This window comes from Hemibagrus wyckioides, linkage group LG21 (assembly GCF_019097595.1).
Source record: "Hemibagrus wyckioides isolate EC202008001 linkage group LG21, SWU_Hwy_1.0, whole genome shotgun sequence".
Classification (NCBI taxonomy): Eukaryota; Metazoa; Chordata; class Actinopteri; order Siluriformes; family Bagridae; genus Hemibagrus; species Hemibagrus wyckioides.
In genome coordinates, this window is record NC_080730.1 from 9,698,489 (window position 1) to 9,721,514 (window position 23,026).

The window sequence follows — 23,026 nt, forward strand, 5'->3', positions numbered from 1 at the left end:
CTCAGATGAAAAAAAAAAGCTCTGACTGTTCTGTAAATCAGTAAATCACCACTACCACTGACTTCCTGTGTCAAAAATAAATACATAAATATATATAAAATGAACACAGAAAAGATGTTATGTATATTATATATATTAATAAATGCAAAAAAACATGCATGGTTTCCTAATTCTGTTGACCTTTATTGCAGTTTGCTTCCCATTAATGAATGGATGAATTCATTAAATCACAAAAAGATTTAGTTGCAGTTAAAAGAAAATAATCTCAGCAGCAGTTTTACTTGATTTCTGTCAGAAATAGGAGCAGCTGAATCTTGAAAATTTTTTATTTGTGTTGACAAGCAAGTGTTATAGCATCATACGATGTAACAGCCAATCACGTTCGAATGTGCAAGTGCAGGTCACTTAGCATAAGCTATGGGATGAGGTACACAGGCTTAAAAGCATCTCCAATGTGTATAACAAATGTGAATTTCTAGCGTATCGTATTCTAGCGTATTTTGCATAAGGTTGTTTTTTTTTTTTTTCATTTTGAATAACATTTCTGTAATGAATCAATGTCTTTGGTTTGATCTAAGACACTTCGCAAGTAGAAGGACAGATGTGGATCTTACCAGAATTTTGGTAGTATAAGCACTGTTGATAGATATTGCGTTGACCAGGTAGTCGAGAGTTTTTGGTGGGATTGAACTCGGGTCCGGGATGGTTTTATAATGAACATCGGCAACATACAGCTGCACCGCTGTCATCCTGTTAGTGGTCAAAGTGCCTGTTTTATCCGAGCAGATAGCAGTGGCATTGCCCATGGTCTCGCAGGCATCCAGATGGCGTACCAAGTTATTATCCTTCATCATTTTCTACAAACATGCAATGGCGCATACATTAAAATCCAAGCAAAGTGCTTTTTCTCATGCTACTTAAATTTTGCTGAAACCCCACATATCATGCATCCCCACCTTCCCCATGTATACTGTAAACAAATGCATGTTATACCTTAACAGAGTAGGCCAAAGAGATAGTAACAGCCAGGGGCAGGCCTTCAGGAACAGCAACAACAAGCACTGTGACACCAATGATGAAGAACTTAACAAAATACTGAATGTAAATAGGAGTGCACTCGGGAAGCCAGGGCCTCTTCTGGAGGACAAAGTTGTCAATGGCAAAGTAGAGCACCAGGATGATGACCGTGATGGCAGACATCACCAAACCTGAGGAAGCAACATGTGTGTATTGTGTGAACAATCAGCTAATACTTAATTAGTAGCTACAACTGGAACTTTACAAATTACGTATCTATGATCATAAGCCGCAAAACACAGACAATGTAAGGATTAGGACAATAAAGACAATATCTGTTGTTGGGAGACGACAACTATGTGAGTTAAGGCTGCTTGTGTATCGAATACAACGGAGACAACTACTGATTAAAAAGGAAAGCGAATAGAATATTTCGAAATATCGATAGATCGTATTATAAAAAGTACAAAAAAACACTGTATTCATGAATAATTGATAAACTATCGCTAGATTATGTTGTAATAACTAATAGCAGGTGAGATATTATTCAATTCAGTTCTATTTGTTCAGCAGATAGCAGCTCTCCAAAAAGATACAAGTCAAGAATATTAATTTTACATTTTAATTGACTCCCTTTAATCACTTTTAGAGCCGAGCATGGAATTAAAGCAGGTCACTGCAAAGGAAGCAACTCATTCCATCGTATCCGTAAGACAGAAAAGGCACCTGCTTTGCCGATCTGCACAGCCAGCTTTGTCAGCTTGCCCTGTAGCACAGACTTCTCTTTTTTTGACACGTTGGATTTTTTTTTCTCCTTGTCATCGGCTTCTCCGCCCTCGGCACTTTTCAGCGGCTGCATCTCCATCGCCGCCGCTCCATCCTGCTTCTTCACTGTAATAATCAGAGGGGATGAAACATCACTGCGAAGGTCAGACTGATCTCAGAACCGCTGAGTCACAGCTTTTCCGATTATTATAACCAGCGCATGCTGCTTACTGCAGCCACTTACAGACAGCATGAACCAGACTTTAATAAGTACTGTAGACCATGACTCAGATATTCGCCCGTTTTTCATTCTTGTTGCATAAAAATACAATTTCGATTAAAATAATACAATCAGAACTTTTACAGTTACAGCTGAATTCCTTTTTTCTTTATTATTAATTCGATAAATTAATAAAGAGTGGGTTTAATTAGATGAAACGGATTCATTGATTTTAATTTCGATGGAAGGAACACGATCAATACTTTAATTTTAATTTAAAAGCAAATTAAAATATCTGCTCAATAAAAAAGAAAGTTTACCCAGTTTTCCCCATGTGGTTATTCAGCCAAGGCATGTTTTACTCTGTATCTAATGGAAGTCTATCTTACCCAAAAGGTTTTCCATACACACAGACACACACACACACACACACACACCTCAAAACCCATCCAGTTAGTTGAGTAAGAAGTTTGTAAATCTATCCATTAGAACTTCTTTCCATTAGTCTACTCACTCCAACGGAAAAATAAATACAGACATCAAACATGACTTGACTGAGTATAATTAAGGAAGGTGAACATTGTTTTCATTTGTTTTGTCGGCAAACCATTTCTTTAAAGAATTATATAACGCAGTCAAATATCTGTAGCAAGATAGATAATGATCCTATAGTCTGCAATGCCAGGCAATACAAGAAACATCTTTTAATAAAACATGACACTGACAGCTCAAAGTCAAAATAGAAAACGTGAGAGATTCAGAAAGGGGCTTCGGAAAGTAGGAAATAAAATGCACAAGTTGACTTCAGTGGAAAAGTATCAGTTGAAAGGAAACGCACCATTGAAAGAAAGAAAGAAAGAAAGAAAGAAAGAAAGAAAGAAAGAAAGAAAGAAAGAAAGAAAGAAAGAAAGGCTAAACTGAATGTCAGTCACAGCCTCAAAAGGTAAAGAAGAAATTGGTTACCAATCATTCTATCCTACTAATACGCTCTTTCAAAGTCTACGAAAGTCACTGCAACCTTCAATATAATAAAAGTTAATATACACTGTATGGCCAAAAGTATGTGAACACCTCATAATCACACCCATATGTACTTGCGGAACATCCCATTCCAGATTAAGTCACCATTTGCTGTTATAATAACCTCCACTCTTCTAGGAAGGCTTTCCACTAGATTTTGGAGCGTAGCTGTGGCCACAAAAGCATAGTGAGATCTAGCACACAGTCATTGTTTCACTTCGTCCCAAATGTGTCAGTTGGGTTGAGGTCTGGGCTCTGTGCAGGACACTTAAGTTCTTCCACTTCAGCTTTGTCAAACCATGTCTTCATAGGGCTGACTGTGTGCAGAGGGGCATTGTCATGCTGGAAGATGTTTAAGGAAGGCCTTATAGTTCCAAAGAACCAAAATCTCTATGATAAACCATTAAAAGATCTATTCTAGACAATTCTGTGCTTCCAACAGGCCCATATTCATCTGTGATCACCAGGTGCTCACAAACATTTGCCTATATAGTGTAAATACACTCTTTGAGGTTTATATTTTTTTACTGTTTTTACTTGTGGTGACAAGTGGCAAACACCGTCAGAGAAAAATATACTGTACAAGGATATTTCTTGTACAGTATATTTTTCTCTGATGGTGTTTGCCACTGTAAAGCATCATTATATTAAATAGCAATGTAAGAGAAATGTGCTACAAACATGAACCTCTTTCACTCAAAATACAGCATGTGTGAGCAGTCTACACTAAACTTCAATATGATCTTTACAAAATGTCCCTGTAGCTACAGTATCTTGCACTTGGCATGGCTTGTCTGACATCGATTTTTCTTCAGAAAGCAATAATTCGGCTAAAAACGAAAATGCGCACAACATTTCTTTACTTGACATGTTTAGTGTCTGAAATATGCCTCTTTAGTTTTCTACTAGATTCACACGAGTTTTGCACAAGAATGATCCCATGTCTAAATCATTTCCATATTAACTCACCACAAGGCAACGGCTCACTGGGAACATAAATTATCTGTGTCAAATAATCATAAATATTTTGTTGTTGTCCTTCAGCTGCTCTGTGTTCAGGGTCTCCATAGCGGTTCATCTGATCCGCACATTTTGATTATGGCACAGGTTTTCGGCCAGATTCCCTTCCTGACACAAACCTCCCATTTTATCCAGGCTTAGGAACTGCATTAGAAGTTTACCCCTCAGTGGCTGGATTGGTTGGATTCCTGTTCAGGGAATCAAACCCGGGCCACGGCAGTGAGCGGCCCTCTGGACCAACAGGGATGAAATACTTACAAATATAAATATATAAAACCGATTGGAACTTCTGTCTATATCATTATCTGGAAGGAAAGTCCAGGGATGAAGCATTTATAAATGAGGAAATAATATTGTGTGTGGTAGCTATATAAATCTCTTACTTTGTAGCTTAATAGCCTGTGTATCATCAGCGTAGAACTAAGACAAACTTCAGACACCAAACATATTCTGGCTTTATTGAGTACATAAGAGTAAATGTGTGAATTTGTAATATATTACTAATACTGTTTTGGCAAATGCCTCTGTGCTTTACTTTGGATAAAAGCATCTGGCAAATGACCAAATATGAATGTCAAAGCAATCGTATAGAAGGTTATTTATGCATAAACTTTATTTTCATCCTTATTTTCATGCCTCTACTATAAGAACTATAAATATTCCACACAACCTATATACAAATGCTTCATGTACCTATTTATACAGACACCTGCTTGAACACTCAGACAGATATTGATTCCATTCCGATGGATAGTATTTCCATACATAGTCTCGTACATTAGAGTACTTTATAACTAAACAGAGAAAGAAAGTTCTAGAATAAATCCAGTTTCAGACAGAGTGAGACAAAATAAAGAAAAAAACTGATCACTGGGATAATCGAGTGATCTTGACACTCTCTGAAGAAGCAGCAGACAGAATGAGTAGCGACAACACTGAAAACACACGTCGGGTTAATGGGCGGCAACAACAGAGGCAGTGGGTGGGGATAAAAAAAAAAAGAGGAAATAAACCAGCTGTGAGAGGAGCTCAAAGTGAAAGTAGGTTACCTTTGGTCTGGTTGTTCTCCATATTTCCATCCTGCATTTTACCTACGATGGAGACATACAAGACACGGAACAAAAATAATAGAGAGCAGACAATAAAACATCCATCACAGGGACGCAACAGTGAAATCAAAAATAAAAAAGGAAGACAGAAGATGAACATTTCGTCAACATCTCAGTGACAGTAACATACATAACACACAGTTGTATCATTATGATGTATTGAAGTACAGTGTGGGATTGTTTTGTGTGTGTGTGTGTGATGGCTCTGCCAGCTGATGTTTAAAATGCCATAAAAAAATATTCAAAATGCCAAAATTAAAGCACCGACTGTTTTGCTTTAGGGCTAAAATTTGGTGCTCATTTGGTATTCTTTTGCAGAAGATGTCTTATAGTGTTTTTCACCGACATGGAGCCACTGCCTGATCCAAAACCAATCGATCTCCACTTGACAATAAATATATAAATGAAATAAATAAAATGTACCATTTGGTCCTGCCTAATGTTATAGACCCTGTCCTATTGGATGAAATCACCCACATGGTGCTTAGAGAAAGGTCATGCAGAGTCCATAGCGGTCACATACACTAATATGTATTGATAAACATGCGGTTCACCAAATGTGACAAATTACCATAAGGATATCTGTGTAATCTGCAAACCAACAGTCCGATGGACAATTTACTGGCAACTGATGACAGCTTAGTGGCTGATAACTTGTTAATATTAGCAATAATTCATGTGGACAGCTAGACGATAGAATAAAACCGATAGCTGGGTAGTATAATGAGTTTATTATTTTCCAGATCAATAAGTACACAGTAGCCTGGAAAGTCAGATGCTGTGTAATTGTCTAAAGTGCTGTCCTGTCCCAATGAAGTCAGAGTTTAAATCCAGAGAAAACGACAGTGTTGGGACTCAACCATCACGTAATTAAGCAAGCAGTGGCGAGGAGGCCATTTATCTTATCCTGAAAACTATTAGGTCACATATCCAGAATTGGGCAGTTGAACAGTGTGAGGCACAAAAGGGAATCTGAAAAGGCTCATACTGGTTGTTTTTGTGTGAAGACTGGGTATAGGATATACCAATCTTGGAACAGTTCAATACACTGCTCTATAATATATCTTTCTGCTGTTCAGATATGGTTTGGTAAAGATATTTTCAAAGCCAGAAGACAAAAATCTTGTCAGTTTGCGCTAAAAATCTGTAATTGTTTCTCTGAACCAGAACCAGCTCTGTGTCGGTGAAAAGCGGGGAAAAAGTACCAGTTTCACAGGTACTCATATCTAAAAAATACAGGAATAATATCATGTTCTCAAAATTTTCAGTGGCAGAGAAAAAGTTTTGCTTTAAAGAATTAAGGTTTAATACCTTTATCTTTTCGCCAAAGAATATCTGAATTTTGTCTTAAATGCAGAGTTTGTATGAACTAAAATAAAAAGAAGTTGTTCTTATTTCTGATTTGGCGTTAAACATGGACGTGTACTGTTCCATTATGACTAAGAGTTTAACACATCAACTGCACAGGAGAAAAAGCTATTCAGATATTCCATGGACATATAAAACACGCAAACATTACAACCATGAGGGACAAAGCAACAGTACACGACCACACAGGACATGCAGGAGAGACGGACAAGAGGATGGGCATGCAACACCACGGATGGAGGGAGACTAAACGCTAAAAAATGTTCAGGAAACGGAAGAGGAAAGTAAGAGCGGACAAACCAAAACAATTTAAAGTGCTAACAGCCCTGGATCTAGGTTTTTTCACTCGGCTTGCTCTCGTATGAATGTGTCTCAAATGTTAGTCATATCTCATTCCTATTCCTACTCCATCTTTTATGAAGGATCCCAATTTAAGGACACTTATTTAGTGGACATATTAATGAAGTGGAATTTCAGTATCATTACCCATAACGCACTGTGAGCTGTGTTAAATGCATTGCTTAGAAATGGCATGGATGAAAAATATAACATAAATGATTGTATATCGCTAAAGGTGTGTTCCCACTGCAAAGAAAGTAATGAACGTTTGTTCAGTATCAAAGGATCCAGCTGACAGACATTTTGGCATCTGCTCATGACACAACTGGATGGAGTGGAGATACTGGTTCTGTCTGGGAACGATTAATTATGAGTACTGTATAACACAACATGTGTGATCATATAAATAATCAACTGGTTAAACAAATCTGGTTGGGTTTTGTCTTGTAAACTTGACAGTACAAGCTTGAATTTTACATCCTAATGAAAACAAAATACTTCAGTTTTCTGGTTATAAAAGCTGAGGTTCTCATTGTGCTGCTTCTGTCCTTAGAATTGCATTGTTTCTTATACTTTTCAGTAGTTTGTTGGAATTACAATGTTTTCAACCTTGTTATAGTGCACAATTTTTGTAGTTAGAAATGTTGTCTCAAGAGAGAGAGAGAAAAAAACAACAACACTTGTAACGTAATGTTCTGTTGGTTCCTGACCTATTTGTCCTTCCATTATTTAAAAAAAAACCTTTTAATGCAAATGCAAGGCTAATACCTGGATCAGACACCCTGCTGTGTCTGACCACACCGCAGAATGGGGGTGGGAGATATGGCAAGGATATAGCATGACACTTGAAGTTTTTTACAGTATTGCATACTGACGATACATTCAGAAAAGTTATCACACTACTGATATGATTCACTTAAGGATAATAATCATTCAGGAAATCAGGACAATTCTACTGAATTAGATTAAACCTGCTTTTGCACTTTTTTCTTGCTTTCAGATTTTGCAGAGTGACAGGCAGCCGAGGTTTACAAGGCCAGAGCTTAAAGTTAAACTTAAACTAGTCAAAATCTCAAACACCATCATCTAACTTCAACCGAGCTCTTCGTCTTACCTGGTTATATAACATACAATATCAGCAATGTAATAGTCTATTAGCAATTTCTAGTGACATAAGATTGCTCAATTAAAGTCATCTGTTGTTAATTAGCTTATACTGGGTCAAATATTGTTGTGATATTGTATAATGGAATTTGAAGAGCAAGTGAACTGGCCCTTTTAAATTGACAATATGAGGTACTCCAGGGTGAAACACGACATTCAGGTTTGGTTTTTTGATTTGATTGGCTCGAGGAGATTAAACGTGAAGTCTTTTCGTATGCAGTACACTTGTTTTGCACATTTCTTATCTTGTTTTTCCATCTAATTCTCCATATTTATTCCTTAAATCTCTGTATTTAATATTTTTCTGCTATATTTCGTTAAATTGTGTAATATTTTGTTACTTGATATATATTCTTTGTTATATTTTTGTACCCTAATTTGGGTTTTTTAGTATTTTTGTTATATTCCTTCCTATTTTATCTATTACCCATGTTTGTGGATACTGCTGGAAGCTGTGAATTTCCCTTTGGGATGAATAAAGTAAGTATCTATCTATCTATCTATCTATCTATCTATCTATCTATCTATCTATCTATCTATCTATCTATCTATCTATCTTTTTTCACTTCTGGACACTTCTTTTGTTTTCTTTCACTGGAGTCTTCTCTTTAAATGTCTGTTTGTCAACTGATATTGGAGAGGGAGGTGAATCGGATGTAATCTTTTCTTTTTATGTGATTCTGGTCCCTACCTTATAACTTCTTATTGTATTTCTGGTTAGATGTGAACTGCATTTCATATGTACACCGCACAATGATAATACAGTTAAATCGAATCTATAGACTAAGGAGGAGACAGTCCTTTTCTAGTCAGTAATTCAGTGACAGCCAGTCGAGCTGATTCAGCATTTTGTGTTCCGTGAGCGCTAGGTGTCAGGGAGGGGCCGGGGGAACATGCTGTGATATGATTAGTCATTTTTACACCCTTTTAGTGTATCTGAACACTGATGTAAAAACAAACAAAAAAAAAAAAAACCGAGGCCATTTAGTGGGAGGCGATCCTGAGGCACAGGTATGATATCTGACGAAGCAGAATTCTGTCTTTTCAGTGACTGATACACATGAATACACAATGTAGTCAAGGACACGAGGTAACAGGATCAGTTTTGATTTCACGCTCTGGCCATGCTGACCCACACTTGTCACACAGCAAATTCAGCGAAGCTACGTTTTCTATAGATGAATAAAATAAAAAGCACTCTTCTAAGCAATGTAAGTCCTTCCCCACAAGTCTGCAGCAGAATCGACTCTACTGGGTTGAATTTGATTCATATTCAGCTTGCTGCTAGAGTTTCTCCTCTACTGGAACACTTGTATTCAGATATCTATCACTACACAACAAAGAAGAAGTATTACAAAGAAGAAACGAAAAGAGGAAAGTCACAAACTCAGGATGGCATGCAGCAGGACGGCTGTCTGCAAAAGAGGTAAGTCATGAAAAAAAAGAGAGAGAGAGGGGGAAAAAAAAGGAGGAGACAAATAGAGGGATGAAGCCATAAAGGAGCGACAGAGGTCTTCTCAACCTACCATTGACTAGGGTGGCATTACCAGGGGCATTTGCACCTGCAGCACCATCGGTGGCTATTGTTGCGATGGGGTGGGAAGAGGGATGGGAGTGGTCTAGCGAGTACCAAATGGGCAAAAAAAATAAATAAATAAACAAACAACAGTGAACAAAAATAACATGGTTAAGAGTGTCGTAACCACGATTTAGTACAGTTTTAATATGCAGCTTTCAAATGAATACAGAATGTAAATCAGGGTCTTCAGTCTTATCCGGAAAAAAAAAGAGATACAGCTACTGGCTTTCATTCCAACCAAGCAGGAGTTTAATCAAACCATCTTATCTCTCCAATCATCTAGCAAATATGCCTCCTATTTGGCTGCAGTGAAAGCCTGCAGAAACGCTGGCTGTTTACGGATAAAGACCGAAGTCTCCCGGTCAAAGGGAATGGTGTTATCAATGAGCAACACGTTCAAAACACAACATAAGACACATCACATGTAACAGACACGAAACAAAACAGAAGCACACAACAACATCATGATCAATGGCACAAAAAAAGTGAGGATTGACCAGATTGCAGAGACCAGACCGCTGTCACCTTGATAAACTCTACAATTTTATTGCCTATTTTTGATGAGAAAAAAAAAAAATTCCACAAAGACAGGAATACACACCAGATGTGATTTATCTTATTAAATGTTATCACCTTGTTACTACCTTACATGGTGTTATATAATCACATTTCGCTGATTATAAAGAGTTTTAATCAAGAGGCTTTTAATCATAACTAGAGTCAGCAACAGAATTATTGGCACCCGTGGTGAAGATGGGTTTTTGTAGCTAATTAGCTTTAATCTCATTCTGAAAATGTAAAATGAAACTTTAATTGAATTCGGTTCAGTCTGAGAAATTAAAAAGCCTTTGGTTTTTGACAAAACCGCATGTTTCACAATTAATGGCACCCCTAGCATTTCTTTAGGAATCTTTTAAGTTCCCCTGAGTGTTTCCAAACACTTAAATCTTCATGCATGGCCTCCTGATTTACTGGGCATTGAAAATAACATGACACAGAGGCCAGATTTCCTTAATCATTCATTTACATTGCAACCAGACAAAAGTCTTTGGACCTTATTGAACAGGGAAATTATGATAAAAATCTCCAAACATGAAAAAACGGCCATATATAGTACAGTGTTAGAGCAATAATTTGGAAGCCTGAGCACAGGAAATTTAGAGAGACAAATCATTTTCCAAGAATCATGACAGGAGATTTGCAGAAGATGGAAGCATTCAAGCGTGGCAAAGTCTCCAAATCTACAATTAGCGCAACCTCCATGTCAACAGTCTAATTGGAATGCATGCCAGAAGATGGCATTTTCTTATATCAAATCACACACCCCAAAAAGATAAATAAATAAACAAAATAAAAATTCACAAACACTCAAAAATAGAGCTTTATTTGGGAACGCTCAAGGTATGGTGGAGGATCTGTGACGTAGGTCTTTTTTCTCCAAAGGCCCAGAGAATCTTTTTTAGGATAAACTAACATCGTGGATTTTATGAATCTGGTAAGCTCACTGGGGGCAGTGGTGGCTCAAGTGGTTAAGGCTCTGGATCGTTGACCGGAAGAACAGGGGTTCAAGCCCCAGCACCGCCAAGTTGCCACTGTTGGGCCCTTGAGCAAGGCCCAACTGCTCCAGGGGTGCCGTATCATGGCTGACCCTGTGCTCTGACCCCAACCTCCAAGGATGGGATATGCGAAGAAAGAATTTCACTGTGCTGTAATGTATATGTGACAAATAAAGGCTGTTTTAAGAAATTATAACTGGCTTGTGATCAGATCAAAAGATGATGTCCTAAACCCCCCTGAGAAGCTGTGCAATAAGCTGAAGAGGAGGGTTCTTGTAGGGGTGCCAATAATTATGACACATGTATCAACCGTCATGGGTAACTGACAAAAGTAAACTTCTTTTTGAATATTTCTACCTCAAAAGAATATGCAGCAAAATTACATGCACAAACTGAAGTATGAAGGAGATTAAAAATGTTGTACTTGGAGAAGCATCCAAGATCACTCTATAATAATCTCTAATATTGGGAGATGTAACAGTAAAAGGCTTAGTGCTGTTATTCTCTCCAGGGTTAGATAAAGATTTGGGAACTTGTAGCTCAAGGGTTTGGGGGTTCAAGCCCCAGCATCAAGCTGTCACTGTGTGCAAGACTCTTGAACCTATTCTTTTCTTCGCATTTCTCAGCTTGTTAGACGGTTTAGGAGAGACTGCAGGATCAGCCATAATACAGCACCGATCCTGCACTCGCTCTTAAACCTTCTAACAAGCTGAGAAATGCGAAGAAAATAATTTCATTAGGCTGTAATGTACATGTGACAAGTCTTTTTAAGGATGAAAGGAAATCTGCACTACTTTAGGACAAATGCATACTTAGGACAAACAGTACAGCCTTCCCTAATATATAAATGCATGTGCTATTCCTGCTCAGTGATTTATATGAAGGGTGCCAATAATTCGGTTGTTGAACGTACATATTTTAGAGCCACACATCTACAGCAGAACGACTGCAGCATCTACAAGATTCACCTAGGAATCTGGAGCAACTTCTGGTGCTACACAAAGCACCAGAAGCACAGATAAATCAAACTCCTAACATAAATCAAGCCGCTATGTTGATCGACACTCTAAACAGAATTGTATTAAGATTTGGTCAACCCACTGCTCAGCAGGTCTATGCAGGCATATGGATGAGATGCATCTGTGGACTTAAAAAGATGCAGTGGGCAAGATTTTTTCTTTTTAAGTAAAGAATTGTTGTGAAACTGGGCTGAGGATGGGGGAAAGGGTATTAAAAGGATTAAGGGGGAACTTCTTTATTCCTGGGGTAAGGTAGGGTCCAGGGGAAACAGAGTAATACTCTACCTGCTAGCTGTCGGCCATCTTCCATTGCCTGACCTGTGTTATAGTTTACAGAATGACAAGAACATAAGGCCTTGCACTGGTACACAGCATTAGTAAATCACATTGGTCTACCGATCTTCAGACGGTAGGATTTATCACTATACATTGCCCCATGAGGTATAGTTTACAAAGAATGAAATAGACCTCATAGTGGCACTGCATTAGAAAATTGGTCATTTCATTTCAGGTCAGAAAAAAAGATTCACATTTACACTGGTCTACAATTTTCAATACAGGAAATTACTATACTGAATTGAAGAACTTGTGGTTCTTCACCTTTCAACATTATTATTCTTATCTTTCACCCAGTAAGGTAAAAGTCCTTCCACGTGCAGAACGTTGGTTTATCTCATAAGCAGGTAAGAAGTCATTTTATCTAAATATTATTATATTACAATTATTTAAAGTTCTAATTCATCATACTGCACAAAAAGATTGACCTCAAGACAAGAAAGTATTGTTTTCTGTTTTGGACCCAAGTTTGTGTGTCAGACCCAGGAATCACACCCTGGTCCACCCAAAACTGCTTGTATGCGATTCCTATCAAGTGAACTCGAGTGTGGTGGAAGCATGAATGAAAGCGATCGGCTCACAGGGCCAGGCAAATGAGCCACGTGATGGGTTGAACTTCATGATGTTTCCTATTTTATGTTCCAGTATGCCACTAAAAGGTATGTTGTTTTAATATTTTTACATAGCAGATTTAAAAGTTTAAGAAAGTGTGTATAATGAAGACTTTCCTTTAAGGCAGTTTCTTAAAGAAAAGCAGAAATCAGTTATTACATAATTAATGTCATTTTTTATGTTGCTAAAATAGTTTCCATTTATTAGTGAAGAACCAAACCTTTATATAACATTTGGTACGCTTTAATCTGTATACTGTATCGAATTATAGCTAGTCATAAATTCGGTTGCAACAACCTGGTCACAAAACTAGAGACAAAAGTTTAACCTTAAAAAAATGATCTATTAGCTGGACATAACCTTCTGGACGATAGGCTTCTAGTAACTGTTTAGCTAAGTAAGCGATGTTTTAGCTTCGTCTATGTAATGTGTTGTTAAAGCAGCAGCCATTACAGGAAATATTGCAAACAAAGCTTAATAATTCGCTCTGCATGTTACTGAGTGTAGCTGGTAAGCTGTGTGTAATACCCATTGTGAGTTATTGGTGCTGATATAAACCATAATCTCACTTATATATGTAACATTGTTAAACTTCCCTTTTTTCAGCTGTAGTATAAACTCTTACAAACACCAGCATTAGCATTTCATACTTACATTGTACAATGTTTCGCTGGAAAGATCAGCCACAATGCATTATGCTGTTAGACTTAATGCAAACCTAGTAATTTTCACAGGAATGAAATTCACTGCTGATTTTATTATTTTTATTTTTATTTTTACCCTTTGCGGTTCAGTGCTAAAACTGACCTTCTTATCTTTTACTGGTGATGGTATTAATAAGAAATTTCACTCTGCATTCATTTTTGCAACAAAAAAAAAGGAGCACTGTAATTATTTAGTGAGCGGTGACATTTAGTTTGAAGACATGTGCAAAATTGGGTTGCACAAAAACCCAAGGCAATATAGAGACCGGAGCTTTTTATTTTTTTTAAGCATACGAGGAACATACTGTACCTTTCTTCTCTTTCTTCTCTTCCTCTTCTCCACCAGCTCCAAGTAGGGTAAAGATGATTCCGCTCTGAGAGTTCACCCCGACAGCCGTGACCACCATCCGACCCGAGCCCTCCATCACATGAGTACCTGTGGAAACAGACATACGGAGATATTGATGGTGTGAGTTATAAGATAACTTTATTAATCCCAAAGGAAATTCTTTTGCCAGAGACTGCTTCAGATTACACAAGAGAAATAAATATAAATGAAATATAAATGAAATGCAGTGGAACTTCAGCCTACTTACGAATTTTCACCTTAAGAATTGAAATTTTGCAAGAAATTTGCATTGGCATACGAAACATTTTCAAAAGAGTCAACAGACAATACCAACAGTTCAAAAGCTATGTGATTTTTCGCACGGTCTCTTCTATTTTTAGCCCAAGCTTGGTGGCACGACTTCCTGTGAGGACCCTTGACCCCTGGAAACTGGCAATATTGATAATATTTTTGGGTGACTATAATGGATTGTCTGCATTTACATTATTTCTTATGGGAAAATTTATATCTTGCCTAAAGAACTCGCCTCCAGAACGAATTAACTTCGTATGCCGAGGTTCCAGTGTATGCTATATATGCAAAATGTACTTGAGAATTAAAAAAATATTGCACATAGTATGATATTAACATACATATAGTAAATATTGTGAATTGGTATAGTGCACATAATAATACAGTAATACTGTCAGTGTTCATTGTGTCAGCTCTTCTCCCTACTGAAAGGGGAGGAGTTATAGAGTTTGATGGCTGCTGGTAGGAAAGACCTCCTTTGGCAAACTGTGGTTGTCCTCGGTGCTCTCAGTAGGACTCCATTGTCGCATGCAGGGGGTGCAATGCATTGTGAAAGGTGCTGAGAAGTTTCTCCAGCATTTCCTCAGACACCTCAACCAGAGACTCCAGCTCCACTCCCATGACAAAGCCTACTTTCCTAATAAGCTTGTTGAGTCTGTTGGCATCGGCCATATTCACCCTGCTACCCCAGCACGCTATAGAGTAGAAGATGACACTGGCTACCACCGAGTGTTAGACCATCTGCAGCATGGTTCGGCACACATTAAAGGACCTCAGTCTCCTCAGGAAGTAGAGACGACTCTGACCTTTCTTGTATAGTGCGTCAGTGTTTTTGGTCAACTCCAGATTGTTGTCTATGTTACGTAATAATGCTATATTAACACGTTCAATAAAAAGCAACAACAAGATGCTATTTGTTTGGTCTTGGTGAGGCAGTGACTTATCAGGAGTTCAGTTCTCAAGGGGTGCTTACACACCTATTATTCCAGCTGCCTAAAATCAAGGGAAATTCATATTCTAAGGTGTTTTTCACACTGGTCATGTTGGCTGAGGTCCAAATCCAAGTGTGATTGTTCCTAGTGCAGAGTTGGTCTAGTTTCCGACTCACTTGATCTTTATTACAAATGTATACGGAGAACACAACATGACTCACCATATTTTTTAGCATTATTATTTTGTCGCTATTATGGACAGTATGGTCTCTCACCTCTTCTGTGTCCAACAATGTTTCCCTGCCACTCACGGTGGAAACTAATGATGTCATTATCAGCTAAAACACATGCACAGTTTCTTTACTTCCTTAACAACCCGAGTACAAGCTGCATTTACATTCACCGGGCTCATGCTACAGTTCATGTGTAACCGAACTCACACCACTTCCTACAGGAAGTCTCAGGTTCTATACCATGGTGGCCCTCCTGTTCCACATGATAGCTTTCACATGACCAATATTTCATGAGAACCATGTGTAGAAGCTTCCTTGGTGTGTTTGCTACTTGGTTTGGTTTCAAACTGCATACAGTTCATTAACTAGTCAGAAGTCTGCTAATGGGGAAAAAAATCACCTGAGCACTGAAAACACAGAGCTGGCTCTCAATAATGTACAAGTATAAATATATAAATAACTCATTTCAAACATTTTGCATATGCATCCTCTGTTTATTTTCGGTCCAAATATCTAGAACACATGGCATTTCTGCAGTGCACAGCTCTGTGCTTTGGCTCAATTCGTGCCTCCCGGCTCAGTACAGCAGCTGGTATCTACAGGAAAATGCTGCCCACAACCCAAAATACATGGCTTGTTTTGCAGTTGGGTCGCTTCAGGGTTGAATCGCTTTCTTATTACGTTCTCTTTAAAGTGGATGGAGACCACCTTGCTCGGGGACCAGGTGAAAACACACCAAGGTTCCATTTAAATGGATTGATAGCACCTTTAGTCACTGTGGGTACAATTTGGGAAAGAAATGTTGGGGCAGAAAATAAGATGATGGAAATGTACTGTATGTAAGCGCTCCTGGTTTAGCTTGACTTTTTGGTCAATGTACACTATATGCCCAAAAGTATGTGGTCCAATACCTGATCAATAAAACTCAAATGTACATGTTAAAAGAAGAAGCATTCATTGCATTTTTGTCACATATACACTGAAATTCTTTCTCCCAACTTTGGAGGCTGGGGTCAGAGCACAGGGTCAGCCATGATGCGGTGCCCTTGGAGTAGAGCGGGTTAAGGGCCTTGCTCAGGGGCCTAATGGTGGCAGATAGACAGAGCTGGGGCTTGAACCCTGAGTCTCTGATCAACAACCCACTTGAGCTACCACTGCCCACATTACTGTTCCACATTTAGTCACACTATAAATAATCTTTAATCTCCTGGGAAGGCTTTCCATTAGATTTTGGAACAAGCCTGTGGAAATATGTACATTCAGCCACAAGAGCATTTTCAAGGTCAGACACTGAAGCTTGGGTGATCTTTAGGGTTGAGGTCAGGGCTTTGTGCAGCCTGGTCTTATATACCAACCTTGAAAAACCTTGGTGCTTTGTGCACAGGGGCATTGTCATGCTGGAAAATGTTTTGGACTCTTAGTTCCAGCAAAGGGAAATCTTAATGCTATAGAATACAAAGTTACTCTAGACAATTGTGTGTAGAACCACATAACATTAAAATTGGATAATCTTATCATAATTTAAAATATTATCATGATTCCATATTTTAAAAATATTCCATGTTTATCTGTACTTATCCTTGTTTTCAATCAAGATTCCACTTCATGTTTTTTACAACTGATGTTGTAGAACTGGAATGTGAATTAGAACCGTAACTGAAATTATATTATCCAACTCAAGCTATTCAGTAACATCAGGCACATAATATTAGCTAATTAACACCCACCGACTAGTGAGCCACATTATCACTGCTTAATCGAGTGTAAAGAAAAACATGAGAGCTGTCATGCAGATGTGTATTGTGCAGAGCAAGGTCAATATTATGCAATATTTTGTTTTTAGGACATTTCACTTATACTTCTCACCAGAGAGGAGCATGGGATCTTTGTCAGCAGATTTCCGCACATGGTCTGATTCTCCCGTAAGAGAGCTCTCGTCAATTTTCAGATCGTTGCCTTGTATCAAGATTCCGTCCGTGGGAAGTAGGTCACCTTGGAAAAGAGACATTAAGATCTGTAAGAATACTAATCCCCATGAACTTCAAACACATTCACAATTTACTTGAAAATGAATCAGTGGCCAACATCAACATCATCCCATGTTAACATCAGCAGGAACTAAGGGTAGAAAATACAGGACAGATTAAGTTCAATAATTAGTTGGTAAATATAGTGTCCACCACTGACTGTCCTTTAGTAAAGGAATGAACTTCAATCTGGACAGCACAATCCGTCACTATCTTCAAAAAAGACCCATCTCTTCAATGAACACTTTACTAACCTCTAACTGCTCCACAGTAAAAAAAAATAAAAAAATAAAAAATCTGCATTTAAACTTTAGCATTAGCTGTTACTCCTCTCCTCTTTGTACTTTGTACTTCTAACACTCAATTAAAAATCTTATATATTAATCTACTTGTATACTCTGCTTGATTTTGCTATCTTGATAAAAGCTAAATAAATAGAAAAATATAAAAAAAACTGAAAAACGGTTTGAAAAACTGGTTCGGAAAACTGTTTTGAACTTGATTTAATCTTAGTGTCATAGACAAAAAGTAACAGTAGTAACTGTGGTGGTATAAAATCTAGCAGAGATGACTTCAGTGGCTTGATAAATACAAACACATGATTTAGCTCAAAGCTAGGCTTACTGTGTCTAGATAATGGGCTTTAGAATTAATGGACCAACCTCATCCTGCATAAGCATTAACTTTAATGGTATAAAATATAACCGAAATAACTTCCACTCACTTAATATCTTGATAAATATATATCAGTTCTATATTAAAGATGGGGTTAGTGTCTAGAAAATGGGTTTAGGGTTCAGGATTAGTGGACCAACTTTGTCGTACACTAATAAACACTAATGCGATTTATGGAAGGTGTAGGCCTGATGACTTCTGCTTCATTATTAGCTTGGCAAATATAATTAAAGTAGTATACTGTATCACAGTAGTAGGCTTAATGCAACTTGAAAAACTCAGAGGTCCAACCATATCCCACGTTACTGAATTACTAATAAATCTTTAGTGTATATTTCAGGTCATTTCATTTAGCTTAATCCATAGATTTATGCATGGTATAGTCTGAGATTCAGCTAAATGGGCATACATACATACCATATTTGACTTGTGCGATGTCTCCCACCACAAGATCTGCCACCGGAAGTTGGATGACTTGACTTCCTCGCACCACCTGGAACTTCTGCTCTTGCTCGATGCGACTCTGCAAGCCACGAAACTGCTTCTCTTTACTCCAGTCATTGAAGGCGGTGACGAGTACCACACACACCACTGAAAGCAAAATGGCGGCTCCTTCAATCCAGCCAGCCTCGGACTCTCCTTCATCTTCTGCTCCAGCATTTGCAGCACCACATGCTACAGAAATGTGAGAGGAAGTGTCACAGTTTTACCCACACAAATTTTTAGGATCACACATTTATTTATACGCCCGATACCACTTACAAAAACACATGAATATCACCTATATATATATATATATATGTATATATATATATATATATATATATATATATATATATATATATATATATATATATATACACACACATCATACATGTTACTATAAATGTACCCAATTAGCAGTTTGACAGTCAGCACTGAGCGTGTAGACTGAAGGTGATGAGTGTTTCTGACATATGAGCACATGACTAGAATACTAAGCAAAGAACACACAAAAGGTATTTTCTATTATATCAAGTTCTGAGAATGTTCCCTGGCATTTTGTTTAATATGTAATAGTACAAAATACAAATGATCTTTATAACATCCTATAAAGTCTATTCAGAGGTCCACTCTATAAAATTCTCATTCCACTTTTAATAACAATATACTGCAAGTTATTTTATAGAATTCAAACATTTTAAAACTTTGTCCATTGTCATTATTAGAGTGTGTAGGTGTGAATAGGGCAAGTGACTGAACTGGAAGATAGCTATGTGCCATATAAAGAATTCTTAAGTATTAGTTAAAAGGTAATTCTTCATTAAGCTCTCCAATATTACACAGGATACCACTGAAGAAATATTGACTTATGTTCATGAAGATGTTCATCTTTTAGAGAACCCTTGCTCATTGTAGCCTCAGACTCATGTTCTTGGCTGAGAGAAATGGAAGCAGATGTGGTTTTCCGCTGTTATAGTGCATCCACCTCCAGGTGTGACATGTTTTGTGTTCTGAGATACTTTTCTGCTCAGCAGAAAGCCTTCCTGTCAGCTCGAACCAGTCTGGCCATTCTCCTCTTATCACTTTCATCAACAAGGTGTCTATATGCTGTAGAACTGTCATTTACTGGATGTGTTTTGCACCATTTTTTGTAAACTGTTGCATGTGAAAAACAAACCAACACAGTGTATGTGTGTGTGGGTGTGTATGTATGTATGTATGTATGTATGTATGTATGTATTGCCCTTCAGCATGTCAATGTTCTAGAATGTCAATGGTCTAGTTGAATTGGTAATATTGCAAGCAGAGGATTTGTATTTTAACCTTCTAGAAGAAGATATGCAATGTCTTTCTATGAGAGCTGTACTCATGTTCAATGTACATGAATTGAAACAAGCTTTGGATTAATGTAGGTTGTAATGATGTCACACGATGTGTCTTGACCCAAAATTGTGGAAAATCTGCAGCAATCTTGAAAAATGGCAAGCTCCTCCAAATATCACACATTTTGCTTTAATTCGATTATCACAAATCACAAATTCGCAAAATCCCGAAATGACATTGCTGCCTTGCTATAGCACTAACACCCACTGTCCAGACTTCAGCACCATGGACAGCACCACACACACTCTCTCTGTAGTGTTCTACAGCACAGACACATGAAACCCAGATTAAGGAACTTCTAGTGCTCTCTCTGAAACAAAACAGCCATGATCAGTGCTTGATTTAGCCTCTCTGCTACACATCTAAAAATACACTCTGCAAGTGCTGTTCCATTTTAAATGTACAGCGGAATGTATAACTGAATCATTGATTTTTAAAATACTTAACCTATTACAAGCACTATAAAGCACTATGCTCTTCCGAATCCTTCTAATGGCATTAGGATCCAGGTGTGTGTACACATGGAAGCTATGGAAATCAACAAATTTACAAACATCTGTTACAAGGACTTTGCTTAAGAGCAAAACTGCAAAATTGCAGTTCTGGGATTTCAGTTCTTTTGATCAATAGCTGACTGTCTGCACAATTTAAGATGTTCCTGCTGCAGACATCATGACTTCCTGCATGACTGACTTCCTGCTGCAGACATCAAGATCCAACAAATGAAAGTATAGATAATTAGCTGGTACTAAGTTGAAGGTAATAAGTTGAATCCCGTATGCATGGAGTAAGGTATAAGCTTGGGACTTGCCACTACTTTTGGTCAAACTGTATTAAAAGACCAAATTGCATTTATTCACTAAGACTGAAATATATTAAAAGAAGCTAATAAACCTGTGATCTGTCTCAGGACAAGAGATTTATTTGCCCGTTAATAGCTTATTTTGACTCATGTTACAAGAAACTCAGCTATTGGTCGAAATCATTACTCATAAGTGGTCCTACTAAATCTATTGCAAAATTATAGTGAAATGATCAAGAATTGTATCTTCTATCAGTCACTTTATCTTGGACTGAGTCACAAAGCATGAAGGCTGAAGGCTTCTGCCAACAGGTCAATACTGTGATAAAGATTAGCCAACAATATATTGTGAAGCTCTTCTCTTTCACAGCTAGACAGCTAGTGATTCATCACATTAAGAACATTGAATTGGCACTCCAGGCAAAAAAAAAAAAAAAAAAAAACTCAAACTGGGTCTCAGACCTAGATATTATCTGTTCTAAATATAAATACACACCACAGAAATACTAAGAGTGCTAAAGGTAATAATTGCAGTACAATGTGCTCTTTCTCTAATAGCACAGAATTATCTCCTCTGTGTTATGGCACATTCACCAGTGGTGGGATCATTGGCAAAGGTCATTTTAGTTAACTCAACAGCATTCAATGCCCCCATCATCATCATCATCATCATCATCATCATTCACTTCCGACTGGGATTCCCTATTAAATCTTGACTGTTAGTTGACTACAGGAGTAAAAATGATATTTGTTAGTTTAAGCGTATCAGTGTTTATGTGTTAGACCATTAAGTCTGGAGATTTTTCCCCCTCCATTTCTCTCCCTAATTTGGTCACCTGCCAATTCTCACTCAGCAGCCAGCTCTCTCCAGACACACAACAGCTACCAGTCAGGGAGGTGAGGGATAACATGCTTCCTCTGAGACACATGAATCTTTTTGATCTGCTGCTTATACAATGTCACAGTGCAGAATAATGCAATAGGAGGAAATCTGCCATCTTTTGCATACATAAGCTTCCATATACCTAGTGTCACTTTGATTAACAGGAAAAAGAAAATATGCCACCCCTTTATTTTAATGTCTTGGCTGCCAGCCACAGACAGCTGCAGCATTATCGGGGTTCGAACTTGTGATCTCTGGAGAACAGATTAATGTTAATCTTATTCAGCCGCATCACCTGCTACTTATAAAATAGTTTGGAGTTTTATCCGGTGTGTCAGTGTAAAGAGTATTAACTCTTTATTATTCTAATTATTATAAAATTGTTGATTTAAAAAGTTAAAAAAAAAAACATGAGCTTGAACTTTTAATAAACGCTTAATTCAAATTTCTTCCAGATGAAAACAGCTGAATATCCACAGTTTTGAGCATCATTGATGTGCAAGGGTGCTAAATCTATTAAGAGCTTTGCAAAGTCAGTAAAAGTATTTTAAGTATAAATAAAATTTTAAATGAAAGAGTAGTGCAGTTAGTGCTGTGAGCCTTATACATAAGTGCTTAATGCTGCTGTCTTTAGCTGAAGAAAATGTTCAAAAATGTGCTTTGAAGCTGGTAAATAAAGTGTGATAATATAACTCAGCAAGAAAAGATGAAAGCATTTGCACTTCTTAGGAGCTGGTAATGTCAGGATGGACATCATAATATGCAAAAAGGCAGCCGGCTCTTGATTAGTTGAAATGCATGCATTTTCACAGCGAAGTAAATATGATGGCACTAATTTGTTTTTTTCGCACTTTTGCTGCAAGTAGATTTTGTAATCATATTAGTCATATATTTCATATCTGCATCCCTGAGTTAAGCACTGCAGGGGTCTGATAATGGACATGCACGCAGACACACACGCACACACACACACACATTTCTTTATCTTGCTATAGAGGCAACATCCCTCGTTCTTGAAAACTGTGCATGGCCAAATCTGACTGTAAAATGAATGTATGCAAAATCCATCAATTTCTATTCTATCAGTGGGATCTCTGTATAATCAAACATCCAACTAGATGAAGTGTGCACACTTCCGAG

At 37.7% G+C, this 23,026-nt stretch overlaps 1 protein-coding gene across 12 annotated transcripts in view; it reads right to left on the reverse strand.

The window, feature by feature from the left end:
• The window catches only part of atp2b2 (ATPase plasma membrane Ca2+ transporting 2), a 177,544-nt gene that overhangs the window by 30,136 nt on the left and 124,382 nt on the right, over window positions 1–23,026 (reverse strand). For 9 of the 12 annotated variants that reach the window (XM_058373600.1, XM_058373602.1, XM_058373603.1 and 6 more), the window contains exons 4-12: window positions 18,753–19,010; window positions 17,500–17,625; window positions 14,139–14,264; window positions 12,462–12,494; window positions 9,549–9,641; window positions 5,092–5,133; window positions 1,744–1,908; window positions 994–1,208; window positions 615–857 (exon numbers count right to left, since the gene is read on the reverse strand). In XM_058373600.1, coding sequence (XP_058229583.1) covers window positions 615–857; window positions 994–1,208; window positions 1,744–1,908; window positions 5,092–5,133; window positions 9,549–9,641; window positions 12,462–12,494; window positions 14,139–14,264; window positions 17,500–17,625; window positions 18,753–19,010 — 1,301 coding nt within the window. The remainder of the gene's footprint in view (window positions 1–614; window positions 858–993; window positions 1,209–1,743; window positions 1,909–5,091; window positions 5,134–9,548; window positions 9,642–12,461; window positions 12,495–14,138; window positions 14,265–17,499; window positions 17,626–18,752; window positions 19,011–23,026) is intronic. The other 3 variants (XM_058373607.1, XM_058373611.1, XM_058373604.1) reach the window with 2 other exon arrangements.